General features: G+C 45.6%; 1 protein-coding gene across 3 annotated transcripts in view; it reads right to left on the bottom strand.

Annotated features, from left to right (window-relative positions):
* Nucleotides 1-14,552, bottom strand: part of VCAN (versican) — a 98,898-nt gene that overhangs the window by 82,062 nt on the left and 2,284 nt on the right. For 2 of the 3 annotated variants that reach the window (XM_086867056.1, XM_086867054.1), the window contains exons 2-3: nucleotides 8,365-8,440; nucleotides 3,240-3,611 (exon numbers count right to left, since the gene is read on the bottom strand). In XM_086867056.1, coding sequence (XP_086723182.1) covers nucleotides 3,240-3,611; nucleotides 8,365-8,434 — 442 coding nt within the window. In that variant the 5' untranslated portion in view covers nucleotides 8,435-8,440. Of the gene's footprint in view, nucleotides 1-3,239; nucleotides 3,612-8,364; nucleotides 8,441-14,128; nucleotides 14,338-14,552 lie in introns of those variants that run through there. The other variant, XM_086867055.1, reaches the window with a different exon arrangement.

The raw sequence follows: 14,552 nt of genomic DNA, 5'->3' as shown, positions 1-14,552 counted from the left end.
GTTTGATACCAGCTGCTCTCATTGGAATAGGACTCTGGCAAGCCAGACCTTTTGTCTGAACAGTTTGTTGCTAATAACATATGAATCTGACTTCAGAAGTTCATTTGGCATCTAAAACAGCAAATTAACTGGAAATTTGCACACAGTTATCAATTTTGTCTGTTGTGACAGCTAAACAGAAAGAAAACCCCAAAAAAAACCACCCAGGTTCACAGTTATAACTTTTGGTCTTGAGCTTGAGACCCAGCCAAAAGAAATAATTTAGGCATTAGAAGTTCTACTTTCAATGACTAATACCTACTATTCAGCTTAACCTGGGAAAATCTATATGCTACTGAGAAAATTATTCTTCCTCAGAAATCCCATTTTTTCATTCACAATACATTCCATCACTGGCAAAATACTTTTATTTGATGCACAGTGTGTTCAACAGCAGCTCTGTATTCCCAGCACACCTGAAGGAGAGAAATGGCAGTTACAGTAATTTTATTCAAGTTAGCGCTTCCAGCTACCTATTATGCTACAAAGGTTAATTTGAAAAACAAGTAGGACAGCTGTCTAATCTTTTCTTCCATCTTATCTTATGGCTTCATTCATACTGCATTATGCTTTTTGTTTGAAAACTTAAAATTAGGGAGTGTCCATAAAACAAATGGAGGCCCCTAAAAAACCTACAGCAAAAGTCCCGAATTGGTTTAAAAACACACAAAGAAGCATTTAAAAAAACCCCATAAATTCATCATAATGGCAAAAGAGGAATTACACCTGCTTCAGCAGAACTTTGCCAAAGAGTTTTGGCCTACTTAATCTGAGCACAAAATGAGCAGAATAAAAAACCCGGTGATAATTTTCACAGAGCTTCAGCAGCCCCAGCTCCACCCAGGAGAGCTGACCAAAGCACAGTGCTGAACCAGGCTATCCCTCAGCTCTGGAATTCCCTCAGTTAACAGGGAAATACCTCACTGCACCCCAGCCAGGACAGGCAGTGCAGAATGCACAGAGGGGGAGTACAGGGGATCACGTCTTTTCAAATGGTGTCACTTTGGGGTGCAGGTTCAAAAAGAAACAACGGAGATCATTTGTATTTGGGATTAATGTTTCTTTTTGGTTTATAAATAAAAGCTGAAATCATAAGAAACCACAAAGAACAGAAGATTTGAGCAGCAACATTCCCATGAAGTTCTTATGAGTCTTATAAATGCCATTTGTTTACATAATGGAGAAAACTGAGAATGGATGGCACAAATGACAGTCTAGCAAACCAATTTTCCATTTGGATCAAGACTTAGCTTTTTTCCTCTGCTGAAATCCTGACATTAAAGTAGTGATGGAAAAGAACAGTTGCAGAAAGAAAATGGAGTGTGTGAAAATTTCACTGAGGTAAAATCATAAATCTAAGCAGTTCAACACTTTGCAGTGTTTTTGCAGGAGCAGCAACTACAAAAGCTACAGTATCACCATAAATCGTCTGATGTTTTATTGTCATAAACGTCTGCTGTTCCTGGATATAGATATGTAGTCAGCAGAACACTTGAAAAAGGGTAAGGAATGACAGGTACACTCGTTATGAAAAGTAATGCTCAAACCAGGATTTCTTTTGCTTTTGTCATTAGGACCTAACAGTTTATGAAGTTATGCAGACATTAATGGCTACACTGATTTATTGTATTTCCAAATTAAAGCCACACCTTCAAATCTTTTTGTCGAATCAATGCCAACAGACTGTTCACATTAGGTTAGGGAGGTTGGAAGAACAATACACTATTAAGCTCACCAAAAAAGCCTTAGCCAAAGCCATGGTTTCCAGCAGCAGATATTAATGTTTGTTTTGGGATTCATCCACCTGAGTAAATACTGAACTTCCAAAAAACACCAAGCTGCAAAGGGGTGTGCAAGGCAGAGCCCAAAGCAAGGTCCATCCCTACAGCTCAGTGTTGTTCTAAGCACAGGCAGAAACCTGGGTCCAGAACTTGCCTGTGCATGGCACAGAGCCTGGGTTGATGCCCTTTCTCTCAGCACAGCCTGTTAGCTCAGGCTCAGTGCCAGCCCGACAGGGCTCTGGAGCAGCCTCTGTGCCATGCTCCACCAGCAGGTTCCGAGGGCAGAAACACCCACACATTACGTGTTCCTTTGGCCACTCGCTCTTTTGCTTTGTTTAAACCCATTCAACACTCCAGGCTGGGGGAAAAGTTTGTGGCAAGGTGGGGAAGGCCCTGGGGGTGCTGGTGACAGCAGCTGGAGCAGGGCAGTGCTGCCACTGCTGAGGCCACAGCTCGAGTGCCGTGTCCAGCTCTGGGCCCCTCAGCACAGGGAATTGAGGGGCTGCAGCGTGCCCAGAGAAGGGAACAGAGCTGGGAAGGGGCTGGAGCCCCAGCAGGGGCTGAGGGAGCTGGGAAAGGGGCTCAGCCTGGAGAAAAGGAGGCTCAGGGGGCCCTTCTGGCTCTGCACAAGTCCCTGCCAGGAGGGGACAGCCGGGGGGGTCGGGCTCTGCTCCCAGGAACAGGGACAGGAGGAGAGGGAACGGCCTCAGGCTGGGCCAGGGGAGGCTCAGGGTGGGCAGCAGGAAATAGAACTTCACTGAAAGAGTGGTCAGACATTGGAATACACTTCCCAGGGAAGTAGGGGTGTCATCATCCCTGGGAGAGTTCCAAAAATGTTTGAATGTGGCATTTGGGGGCCTGGGTTAGTAGTGAACTAACAGTGCTGGGTTAATGCTTGGACTTGATAATCTTAGAGGTCTCTTCTCCAACATCAATATTCTAAAACTCCTGTCTCTTCTCTCAACACATGGACTTCCCCTTCTTAAAATTTTGAAGGCTATTTCCTAATAGAGATGGCAAGCAAACTGTTATCACTGCCTGCTCCATATTTAGCAAACACCTCCCTACCTCTTTTCTTGCAGCTACTCCCAGAAGAGTTTTCCTTCTGCCCGTCCAAAATTTATTACTGGCCAAAAAGAAGCACTTCCTTCATGCTTGATGTTCCTTTCCCAGGAAGAATGGCTCCCACCTTTGATGGCATAGTTTGGGACACCAAGACAGGTCAACTACAGACTCAGTGGCTTCTTTTCATCCTAAGTTTTCATCCTCTCCATCATAAGTTGCTTCTTTTCGCCCTACTCAAAGGGCAAATCGCTAAAGACACTCCTTTAAATCCTCTCTAGTTTTGTGTTAATTACTAAGTTTCGCTGATTTAACTGGATTCACTGCTGGCCACAGATGAAACAGACAAATCCTTACCCTCAACAGCCAGAGAGATGATGCCCTGTGTGTCCTCCACGCCGTACATGACATCGCAGCGATAGACCCCGGCATCGCTGGCGCGCATCTTGGAGAAGGTCAGCGAGGCGTCCCCGCTCTCCTCGGAATGGCTGGGGACAGACACCCTGTCCTTGTAGCTCTGGCCTATTTTGATGTTGCCATTTTGGGCCACCAGGACCGTGGTTTCCTTGGCGTCCTTCCCGCTTTTGTCCAGTTCCACCTTGGACCATTTGATCCGGAGGTACTCGGCGGCGTAGCTGGAGGATATGGTGGGTGTGGTTGAAAAGAAGCATGGCAGGACTGAAGTTCCAGAGAGAGATCCCTTGACCAGGGTTTTTTTTTCTGCTTTCACTGGAAAAAAGAGGAGAGGGCGAGGAGGGAGAAAGGAGAAATCATGTTAGTGTAATTTGTAAGAGCAAAATCAGAAACAGATATATTTCATTGTTAAGTAATGATTCACTAATGCAAAGTCTGAAATCCATGGACCTTAGCTGATTTGTAACAGGACTGGGGAATATAAGCTGAACAAGAGTTTGTATCAATCTTTGTACACCTTAGGCTGATGATGGAGCATATTTCTCTTTGGGAAAATTTCATTCTGACTTATTTTCTCCATTTGTTATGGTCACCAAGTAATTAACCTTTGGAGACTGGTCTAAAATTTTAGGTGACAGATGAACTGTAAGAGCCATTTCTTCAATTCACAGGGGGAAGACCACTCTGAGTGAAAAATGATGAGTTACCTCACTGGCCAAAACCCTGAATGGAGGGGGGCTGCTGGAGTTCACACCTTGCCTGGCCTCACAGCAGCTGTTCCTGTCCTCAGAAGGAAACACAGCCCATGGCTTTGCACCCCTGTCACCCCTGACCCCACCGTTCTCTCAGGGGTTAATTCTTTTTATGTGCCGAGACAAAAGCCTTTCCAGTGAGAGTCTCCCAAACAGCCACTCTTTCAAAGTTGTTTTCCTTGTAGCCTTAGGGCCTTTCACACATTGCAGAAATGAAATATTTCAGGATGTAAAAGCAAAGGAGGAAGTAAAGCACGCAGAAAGTCCCTACTTGGCTGAGACTTGACATGATCAGGACTTTTATCATTTTTTATGTCATCTCCAGCTGCAAACATTTCATAGTGAAATGCTTCCATCTGACACTATCCTGAGGGGGAAGTTGACTACTATTCATCCAAGCTGCACACTGCAACTGAAGAGAGGGTTTCTGATAGATTTACCTTTTTTATCTGATGTTACTTCATGACACATAATGGCTTAATGAAGATCAAAAGCTGATGCACAACAGTGACTGTTTTACCACTTTCACAGTCCTTCACTCTAACATTTTTGAAAGGTAGAACATGATCATCATTATTTTGAAGGGAGACAGGATTCATAAAATTTAGAAATATAATAACTTAAAAATAGCATCAAGAGAGTGATACATAAAACAGGAGACACCAGTAGATGAAAATTATCTGTTCATCTATAATAAAAAATATCACCTCTCCATAAAGAGTAGAAGATTGAAGGATGGGATGGAAGGGTGGGCAGAGAGAGACAATTGAAGAAGAGGAGCAAAAAGGGACAAAAAGAAAAAGAAGGGGGGGGAAGAAAAAAAAATAGAAAACATAAAAGAATGGGGGGGTGAAGGAAAAAAAAAAAGAAAAATGGAAAAATTCTCATTAATCTGATTATTTTTATCAGACAGATGGTTTTCCACAGGACAAAGTCTTAATGGTATTATCTAAACAAGTTTAATACAAGAGGCATCAGCTTAATGCCCAAGCATTTCAATAATAAAGTGCTAGTCAGAAAAAGAGAAAAATGGACTGACAGGGAAGACACAGAATTCTGAATGGAAGTTCTTGGGTCCTTTCCACCCATGACTACCAAACTAGAATTCCTTGGGCACACCATTCAGATAAGAGTCAGGATGACAGCAGCAAAACTGATGAAACCAGAGATCTTTTATATCTCTTCATTTTATTGAAATCTAACCACAGTTACAGTGGTTAGAGATAAAGAAACAGAATGAATTCTCAGTTCTTTCAGTTGTGATGGAATTCCTGCCAAATTGCACAGGTGGGAGATTAAAATCAGTCTCAAAATATTTAGAATTTATTATGATCTCTTGTCATCTATACACCTTACAGGAACTTTCTTCTTAAATGAAGAATGACTTAATTATAACTTTACTGACTGACAGAACTTTAATAAGGTTTTTAAGAACATTGTTTCTGATTATGAGTGACCTGGAATATCAGCGCTGAACCCTGAGGAAATTTCCTCCCTTTAAAATTCGTGTCTTCACATCAGCCAGCTGGAAGCCTTGGCAAACAACACGTATCATCCTGATATGCAGACTAGATGCAGCCTAAATTAATTCCCAGAACAGAAGATTCTGTGTAGCTGCAGTTCTGCCCAACTGTAGAAAGCATTATATCAAACTTTATAAAAAACTATTTGTTGTGGTGAGGGGAGGGAAGAAGGAGAAGACAAAGAAGAAGGAGGAGGAGGAGGAGGAAGGAGGAAGAGATAGTTTTTCCCTACAGAAAAATAAAGTATTTGGCTGACATAATATCTGAAATACAAGATTAAGTGATGTTCCTGCACAGTTCCAAAACGCCTGATTTCTCGCAGGAGTCGTAATTAATGTTAGTTTGGCAGAAGTTACTGACTAATGCAGAAACTGTCAGTATCTTATATTAATCCATATAACCCTTTTTTTTTTTTCCCCTTTAGCATTTTTGCTAAGCTTATATTCCATGTCAGCCCCTATCAATGGGATGTGGCAGGCCAAAGACACATAGCTGGGTGTCTTCCTTTTGAGGCAGGAAGAAAGGAATTCTTGCTTGAGAACAAAGTCTCTTTTCTCCAAAATGTGTTCACTTGTTCTGTAGTCCTACAATTCTTAAAGTAGGAGTCAAGGTAATTTTTCAAAAGGACAGAATTCTGCCCTTCTGTATCACATTGACCACAATGCCTAGGCCAATACATCTGCAGTGGACAAGGAGTCTGAAGAAAACAGTGCCCTGCACGGTGTGACACCACTTAGAAGAGTGAATTTGCCACATAATTGAGTTTAACTGAACAGAATGTTGCTGCTGACTATGCAGACAAATCCCACATGCTTAAAGAATAAAATATTCTATTTATTTTTAGCTAAATTTATGGGGGGGGAAAAAAAATGTTGCATCTCATTTTCCAGTTCATCAACAACCTGCTGGGACATATGGTACAATGCCCTGTCTAGCAGCAGAAATAGAAAGGATCAGTGAAATTGTGTGTTTTGTCAACCCAGCTACCAGCACTGAGCCTAAGAGAAGCCTTTTCATTAACCACAAGTCTTTTGGTGAAGATAATAATGAATTAAAATGAGTGAAACTTGTAGGAAACGCTGACAGGTAATGAACTGAGACGCAAAAAAAGCCTTCCCTGAGTCCTTTACCAGGTGGTTTGTGGTCTGAGCAAGCAGAATAAGAAAAGGACGTGCAGAGTGATGGAGAACTATTTTTATACTCTGCAAGACACTCACAAGGAGCCAGGCAAATGCAAATCTCAGCTGCAGAACTATACAAAATGCCACAAATGGTCACTCAAAACAGGTAGGAAAAACTCCAGTGTTGATTATAACCACAAGGTCCAGGTTGTAAACCATGACAGTGATAAGCTGGGAATTGGTGTTTCACAAAAGATTTAAAGGCTTCAATTTTAAAATCCAAGTTAAGGATCTAAAAAGAAAAGGTTAAAACTTAGGGTGTCTATCTCTTCAGAATGCCGAGATGCATTTTCTTTTTAGAGTATTTTTAAACAAAAGCCATATTTATATGAAGATTGTGTGCAGTATTCTAAAACTCATCCTCAAAAATATTTTTGCACCAACTGACTTTTCAACAAAACATAAAGACATGAGTGGATCCCACAGATTCTTTGGGATCGTGAATTAGATCAATCCACAAAAAAGGATATTTTTTTTTCATTCTTGTTCTCCTCACTATGGGCATAGCTTGAAAATGGTTAAGACTGTAGGGCAAAAGAATGGCCCCCAACTTAAAAAGGAAACTCCACAAAGTTCACAGTGTATTCTGGGAACACATCAAGGCCTTTCTGAATTTCTTTGGAAAAAATTTCAGCAAATAAGGATGGGTCACAACCTGGTCTACATTCCAAAGAATGGGACATTCATTAAAAACTGCTAAGTAACAAGAATTCCACTCTGGAGATAAGATGAGCCATTTAAGATGTAATAAAAGGTAGAGTAAGTGAGAGGACACATGTGAGGATGCCATCCCACGTTCTACAGCTCCAAGGATCCGTGTGACTCCTCCCCACATACAGTGCTGCCCTCTCAATCCCTGTATCCCTGAATTCTGCATTTATGCAGGGCAGTGAGTCAGGTCTGTGGTCTGATCCAGACCTTTCTTCCTTATAGCCAATGTAAATCTATTATCTCTTTTTTTTTTATTATTATTGGTTCCACTCATGAACCAGTCCTTTTCTTTATCATTCAGAACTACTTAAAGATGCTACTAGCAAGTGTTCCAGCTAGGTGGGAAAAAAAAAAAAAAAAAAGTAGTAAATTCGATTTTCCCGAAGGCTAGAATCAGTTTGAGGAGTTCCTGGAAAGAAAGGGGAAAGAAAATGAAGAAAATCTTGCTTTGAGACTTGGGAAAGCTGCTTTCCCAATTTTGTGAGTCTGCAGCAGCTGTTGGGACATTTCCCTTACTGGAGGCCTGACCCAAACTTTCAAATAACCATGGCAACCACACATGGGTACATACTCCAGTTTTAGCATGCAATGACCAAGAGAAGTAGTAAGGGTTCCTTCCTTTCCACCCAAACCTGCAGCTGCCCTAACACCTCCTAGTTCCAGACCCCAGCAGCCAAGGAACCTGCCCCAGCTCAGCTCATGGCAACCCAAGCACAACAGATATAAATCCTCACCACCTTGTGGAGGACACAGAAATTAAATTGGTGACACAGTGCAGCATGGCAGAGACAGAGACAGTCAATTTCCTGAGTTTGGGCTGTTTCCTCAGTCCTGTGAAATGCCCTACCAATTAAACCACTAAATTAATTTTAATGAAATGTTCTGTGTACAGAAGACTTACCTTTAGGTAGCATATATGTTATAACTAACGTAGAGTACATCCATAAGATACTTTTTATACTTAACAACATCTTGACCTAGAAATGAAGAACAAAGTAGGAGGTGGTTAGTATTGAACTGTGTCCTTAGCAAATGTTGTAACTCAGCACATCAGTATTTGTCATTGCTATCAGAAGCAGTCCTTCCTCCTTTCAGGGCATCTTCATTTAACAGTTTATGGCAGAGATTTATTATAATGACCATGTGCCTCCATGGAATAGAGATTTACAATTCTCTGACATGTCAGTTTCCTTTGGCTTGCTTCTCACTTTCCTTTACAGGCTCCACCTTCCAACAGCTGGAAAGCTCTTCACATGTGTCATATGTATGCAATAACAAATTGCATGTTCACAACATTATTTCTCAGTTTTCATTTCAGTTCAGTAGTTACACATGTTGAACCTGTAAATATCCCCAAAATTACAAAAGCATTGCAAGACACACAAACAGCAACGACCACAAAGGGTTTATAAATAGTCCCTCACCCATACAGTTACACATGTGTGATATGAATATCCCAACAAAAATTACTTTCAGCAGCAGTTTGTCAAAATGCTGACAAATTTCTATCACAACCTTGATTTTCCTGATATTGCTGCAAAATCTGCAACCTGAGCTCTTCTCTTGGACAAGTAACCAAGCTGACAGGTATTTTCCTGTTCAAGAGAGCTCGCAGTTGAACTGTCTTAAGGATCAGTGAAGCAGAGATTCAACAGATGTGTACCTGCACTGCACACATGTACAATTTGAAACTTCCACTTTTAAAAACTCCACAGGCTGCACCGAACATGACAGCAAAGACACATGAGGCAGCTTCAGAGAACTCCTGGTGACGTATTCAACCTCAGGACGGTTCTCTCCACAGCTCACAGCTGCAGCCCAAGCTCCACATGAGTCTGTGTGAACTGGCACACATCCTGTAACGTCTGAGCAGCACGGGAAAGACGCAAAACATCTCCAACCAAGCCTTTCCAGTGAGGCAAGTTAAAAATTCCCACCCAACAGGGCTGAAAACCCCAGAGCCTTTCATTCCCTGTACATGGATGGCCAGAGCCAGCTGGTTGTGCCGGGAAACATGTGCTACAACCTATTCCCTGGGTGTGGAGGGAGAAATGCAGCTGCTTTACACAGAGCAGGCTGCACGCTGCCAAGGACGCCCCATCTCTGCTGCAGCAATTCAGGACAGCTGAGTGTAAAGTGTGATATCACTTATTTTGCAACATGAACTTCATGGAATTTGCACTTTTCACAACTGGGTCCCAAGCTAGAACCAGGACTTCATTCAGTTTAAGCCCCACATGCCATAAAACTTCCCCTGAAGACCCTAACACCTACCCACCTCTCAATACCACTCAGCCAAACTTTTATCTCTTCCTAAGTTTACAAGCTGCACGTGGAGGAAACAAAAGTGGCTATTTATTAGCTAACTTTAAAATTTTATACCGTGCCCCGGTGCCAACTCCCTGTAGAAGGTTGTTATGAGTGAGGAGGTTGCACAAGATCAGAGCTGCAGACATCAAAGTCCTTTGAATGCAATGGACCAGCTCTGAAAGAAGTCACGTGCTTGTTTAGATAAACATTTAAATTATCCTTGTTATTACACAACAATTAAAAGAAAAAATTATGTCAGTCTGAGCCTACAGATGTGCAGAAAGACCTTCAATATCTGTAGCCCAAAAATGCTGGAAGCCTCAAGCACCAAAACCACTGGAGTGAAGTTCCTATGGTAACACGAGAGCTCTGATGAGAGCATGAGAAGAAGACTGACAGAATTCTCCACCTTCCAAGGTGCTGAGTGAAGGACCTGCCTGCAAGACAAAGTTCTGGCCCCTGGGAGAGCTGAGTGGCTCCAGACCTTTGGAGATGTTCTGCCCACATGTGCTCCCATGCGTCACACACTGGCCACATCCACAGTGAAGCCAAGGTCCAGAACAGAATGTTTACAAGTTCAGCTCTCCATGTTTACCCATAAGTTTTATCTGCCTCCTTCCCCTGAAGGCAACCTTGCCTTTTGGGACAGAATCAAGGCAATCAAAGAAACCGGACAAAGAAAAGAACGAAGTATTTTCTTTTTCCCGACAGTGGGGGTGTTGCACCTAAACATTTTGCATTTTGCAACCACCTGGCTCACTTCCCTGGCTCTGACCTGGCGTACCTGGGTGCCTGGCATGTGTCAGTGGAAGCTTGTTGCCCCTGGAAGTTCATTGCAATTGCTGTCATAACACAACTGCTTCCATGTTTGGTAAGAACACAAACCCTGCTGCTACGCTTCCAGTCACCAAACACAGCACACACAGCCACAGGGATAGATGGGAACAGAAAGGCAACAGTGGAAGGGCAATTTTCAAGGTATCCATGGGAACAGAAGAGAACATTCCTGGCTGTGATGGCTCCTAGCCTTTTACTGAGTAGGGCAGTGAATTATACCTGCTGCACCAAGGGCTCAGATAGTTCCAAAAAATTGCACTGTTTGAGCATGCTGAACATGAGACACTTGCCAAAAATCCCCACTTGACTTGGAAAACCACCTCCTTACTTTTTATAAATCTTCTTTACCCTAATATGCTCACTTAACCAATGAAAAACCCTGGGAGAATGGTCTGATTTGTAGCCCTTAGGGTCAGGAGTGTGACTCCCACACAACTCCCCCCACTCCTGAGGGTTGGTTTTCGTGCTCCAGGCCTTGGTGGGTTCCCATAAACATTCCCGGGGTGCTGAGTGCTGCTCCACTCCAGCTGCCAGAATCAAAGGTGAAATTACCCCTCCCACCCTCTCCAAACATGCAGACCATAACAGCAGCACCTTGCTCAGCCCCACAGGGCAGCCTGGCTTAGGAGGAGACAAAGCTCTGCAGGCCTGGTGCCAAAAGTCCTCCTTCAGGACCCACACTTGAGGCAGAGGTTGCTGCTTACACCTCACCTCAATTCCTGCCCACATTTCCAGGCTCTTGGATGTGACTGCTCCTGCCCCTCTGCTGGCAGCGGCTGCAGCAGGCTGTGCTCTCTTGTAGCCTCCAGAGCTAAATCCCTGCTCTGAAGCAGGTTTGTGTTTCCCATTCCCACACTCTGCAGTTCACAGAAGTCTGCTGTCTGGCTGCTGTAGTGTCCCTAAGTCCACTGCAATTAGCCAAAATCCATCTTACCATACCTTTTTCCACAAGATTTTTTTTTCCCCCTTGGTGTCACTACACCCATAGTAAAAGAAATCCATAACAGGATGGACACAGTGAGCAAACCTTGCCAACTTAAGCTGCAAGTCTTGAGTAAGTGTTTAATTTCCACCTCCTGCTAAAAAAGTACCTCACTTGACGCAACCAAACCTGGGTTGCCCTGCTGGCTGGTTTCCAACTTTTAATGGGTTGATCCATTTTATTAGGAGCTACTACAGGCAGATGGATCTACAGTAGGAATTTGTGTTACATTTCTAAATGAGATGCAACCCTGAGAGCAGCATCCTTTAACCAATAGATGCCAAAGTCCTGGACAAACTTCACATCTTTAAAAACTAGGGGTTCTCTCTGTGGGGAAAGAGCACGGCTCCTGTTTTTGCAGGCGCTGCTACCTTCCCTTACTACAGCAAAAACTCAGAGGAGCAGTAAGTTCTGACCAAATTCCAGCTTGTGTTTAGTTTGCAGTGTAAGCTTGATCTCACACCAATGCTATTTTAATTTAATCAGATGGGAGAACATCATGTCTCCCTTTCTGTTTAAAACTCCAGGTTCAGAGAGTGAATTGTCCTGGTGTGGAAGAGACTAAAGCTTGCCATCCTAAAATACTCCTGATTTTTCTGAAGCTGAGACAATGAGGAATTAGCCATTTTCACAGAGGTAACAATGTCTCTAAAATCTGCAACTTCTCAGGTCACACTGAGATTGGTTCTGCACATGCTCTGCAGCTGCATTGTGAAATCTGGTTATGTTCCTTCAACACGTAAAAAGCAGCCTCTGCCCATCTGACCCCCATAGCAAAAGTCAGAATGACATAAAAGATTAAAAGCATAAAAAAAATAAGAGGGTGGGACCCAAAAGAACCCAGCACTAGAGAAGAGAAGGAAGGCTGCTCATTCTAATGGGTAAAACAGTAAATTACAGTTTCCAGTGGAACCTGAACAAGCCAGAAGTGACCAATCCCAGTCACAGCACATCCCTTGCTACCTTCCAAGCTCTGAAGGCTTCACAGGTGCCATCCTTCCTCAAATGCACACATTCTGCACTTGTTTTTTTACTTCAGCAGTCCTTTGATCCTGGTACTGTAAATTGCTGGCATGTATCCGCCTCACCATCAGCAATGCCTACTCAACTTTGGCAGCTCCACCACCTCTCTGCCGCGTGATAAATTAGCCCACTGTGCCAACACATGGAGCATCAGCCTGCATCCGATTCATCAGTGGCCCCCGCTTGGCCCGTTACCCCTTGGAAAGGCGCTCCCAAAACCTCAGAGGAGGTCTTTGGGGTGTGCATCACCCCTTCTTCATCACCTCCAGCAGCTGGGGCGGAAACTCCTCCAGGCTGAGCCTTTGCGGTGCTGCCTGCAGGCTGGAGCACAGACAGGAGCAGTGACCAGAGCACAGCGTGTTCTGGCGCTCCTGGCTGCAGCAGCTGCTGCCTCGGGACATCCCTCACAGCCCTGTGCTTTTATGCCAGGAGCAGCTCCAGGCTCTGGGACAGCCACGCAGAGACACAGTGGAAAACTGCCAGAGGCAGCGCGTGGAGGAGCAATGAGCACACTCTGCTCCTTCTGCATCACCCCAGCTCCACCTTCTCTCTCCTGCCTTCCAGAAACACTGAATATCCCGAGCTGGACACACAGGCATCACCAAGTGCAGCTCCTGGCCCTGCACAGGACACTCTGACAATCCTCTGCTGTGACTGAAAGCATTGCTTGAGTGCACCTTGACCTGTCAGGCCTGGTGCCCACATGAGCTTGTTCCAGGAGAGCTGAGGGCTTCTCCTGCCCATCTCTCTCCAGCATCCGCACTGGTGAAGGGAACAAGAGGTGGAAACCATGTGAAGTGTCACTCATGGCACCCAGAGGTGTGACCCCGCACTGCTGTCATGGGGCTAGGCACCAGGACACCCCTGTGGGCTCCAACACAGTTCCTCAGCACCTCTGGGGCTTCACCCAGTGCCACTGCTGGGCACAAGAGCAGTCACGGGTGCCCTCAGCTCGCTCTGCCATCCCCACAGCCCCGCTCCCACCTCACACCTCCAGCCCAGGCACTGAGGGGCTGCCCAGAGTCAGAAATACAACAGTCCCACCCCGCTGCCCATTGGGCATTGCCTGCTCCTGTGGCACAGAATCAAAGGATGGCTTGCATTGGAAGGGGCCTTAAATATCACCCTTTCCCACCCCAGGCACGGCAGGGCCAGCTCGCAGTGTCCCAGGAGCTGCCAGCCCCAATGTCCAGCCTGGCCTTGGGCACTGCCAGGGATCCAGGGGCAGCCCCAGCTGCTCTGGGCACCCTGTGCCAGGGCCTGCCCACCCTGCCAGGGAACAATTGCTGCCCAAGATCCCGTCCAGCCCTGCCCTCTGCCACTGGCAGCCATTCCCTGGCTCCTGGCCCCGCAGCCCTTGGCAATTGTCTCTCTGCACCTTTCCTGCGGCTCCTTCGGGCCCTGCGAGGCCACAGTGAGCTCACCCCAAAGCTTCTCCTGTCCAGGCGGAACAACCCCAGTTCTGCCAGCAGAGCTGCTCGATCCCTCATCCTGGAGCCTCCTCTGGACCCACCTCTTGTGCAGAGGACTCCCAGGGTCAGATGGGGAGTGCGACAGGGGCTTTTTTCAAGGGGGCGTTGGGTATTTTAAATTATTTTATGACGGCGGTGATTTGGGGAGTTTTTTTCCCCTCACGGAGCCGGGCCCGGAGCCCTCTGGCGGGAAACCGGCGGCCGCGGGGCTGCCATGCCGCCGCTCGCCGCCCGGGGGCGCCGCGGGGCCGCCGCGCCCGCCCCGTTCCTCGACAGCGGCCGCGCCCCCGGGCCGGGACCGGGCCCACGACCCCACGGCGGGACCGAACCCGCTTCCCCAGAAAGGTACCGAGCCCACCACCCCAAAACCGGGACTAAACCCGCGACCCCCCTGCAGACACGCGGCACGGAGATCGCCCCACAGCCCAGTCTTGCCACAGGCTGCCCCCGCCCCGGCAGCGCGGG

Source organism: Cyanistes caeruleus, chromosome Z (assembly GCF_971803275.1).
Source record: "Cyanistes caeruleus chromosome Z, bCyaCae1.hap1.1, whole genome shotgun sequence".
Classification (NCBI taxonomy): domain Eukaryota; kingdom Metazoa; phylum Chordata; class Aves; order Passeriformes; family Paridae; genus Cyanistes; species Cyanistes caeruleus.
This window is presented reverse-complemented; position numbering and strand designations above follow the sequence as displayed.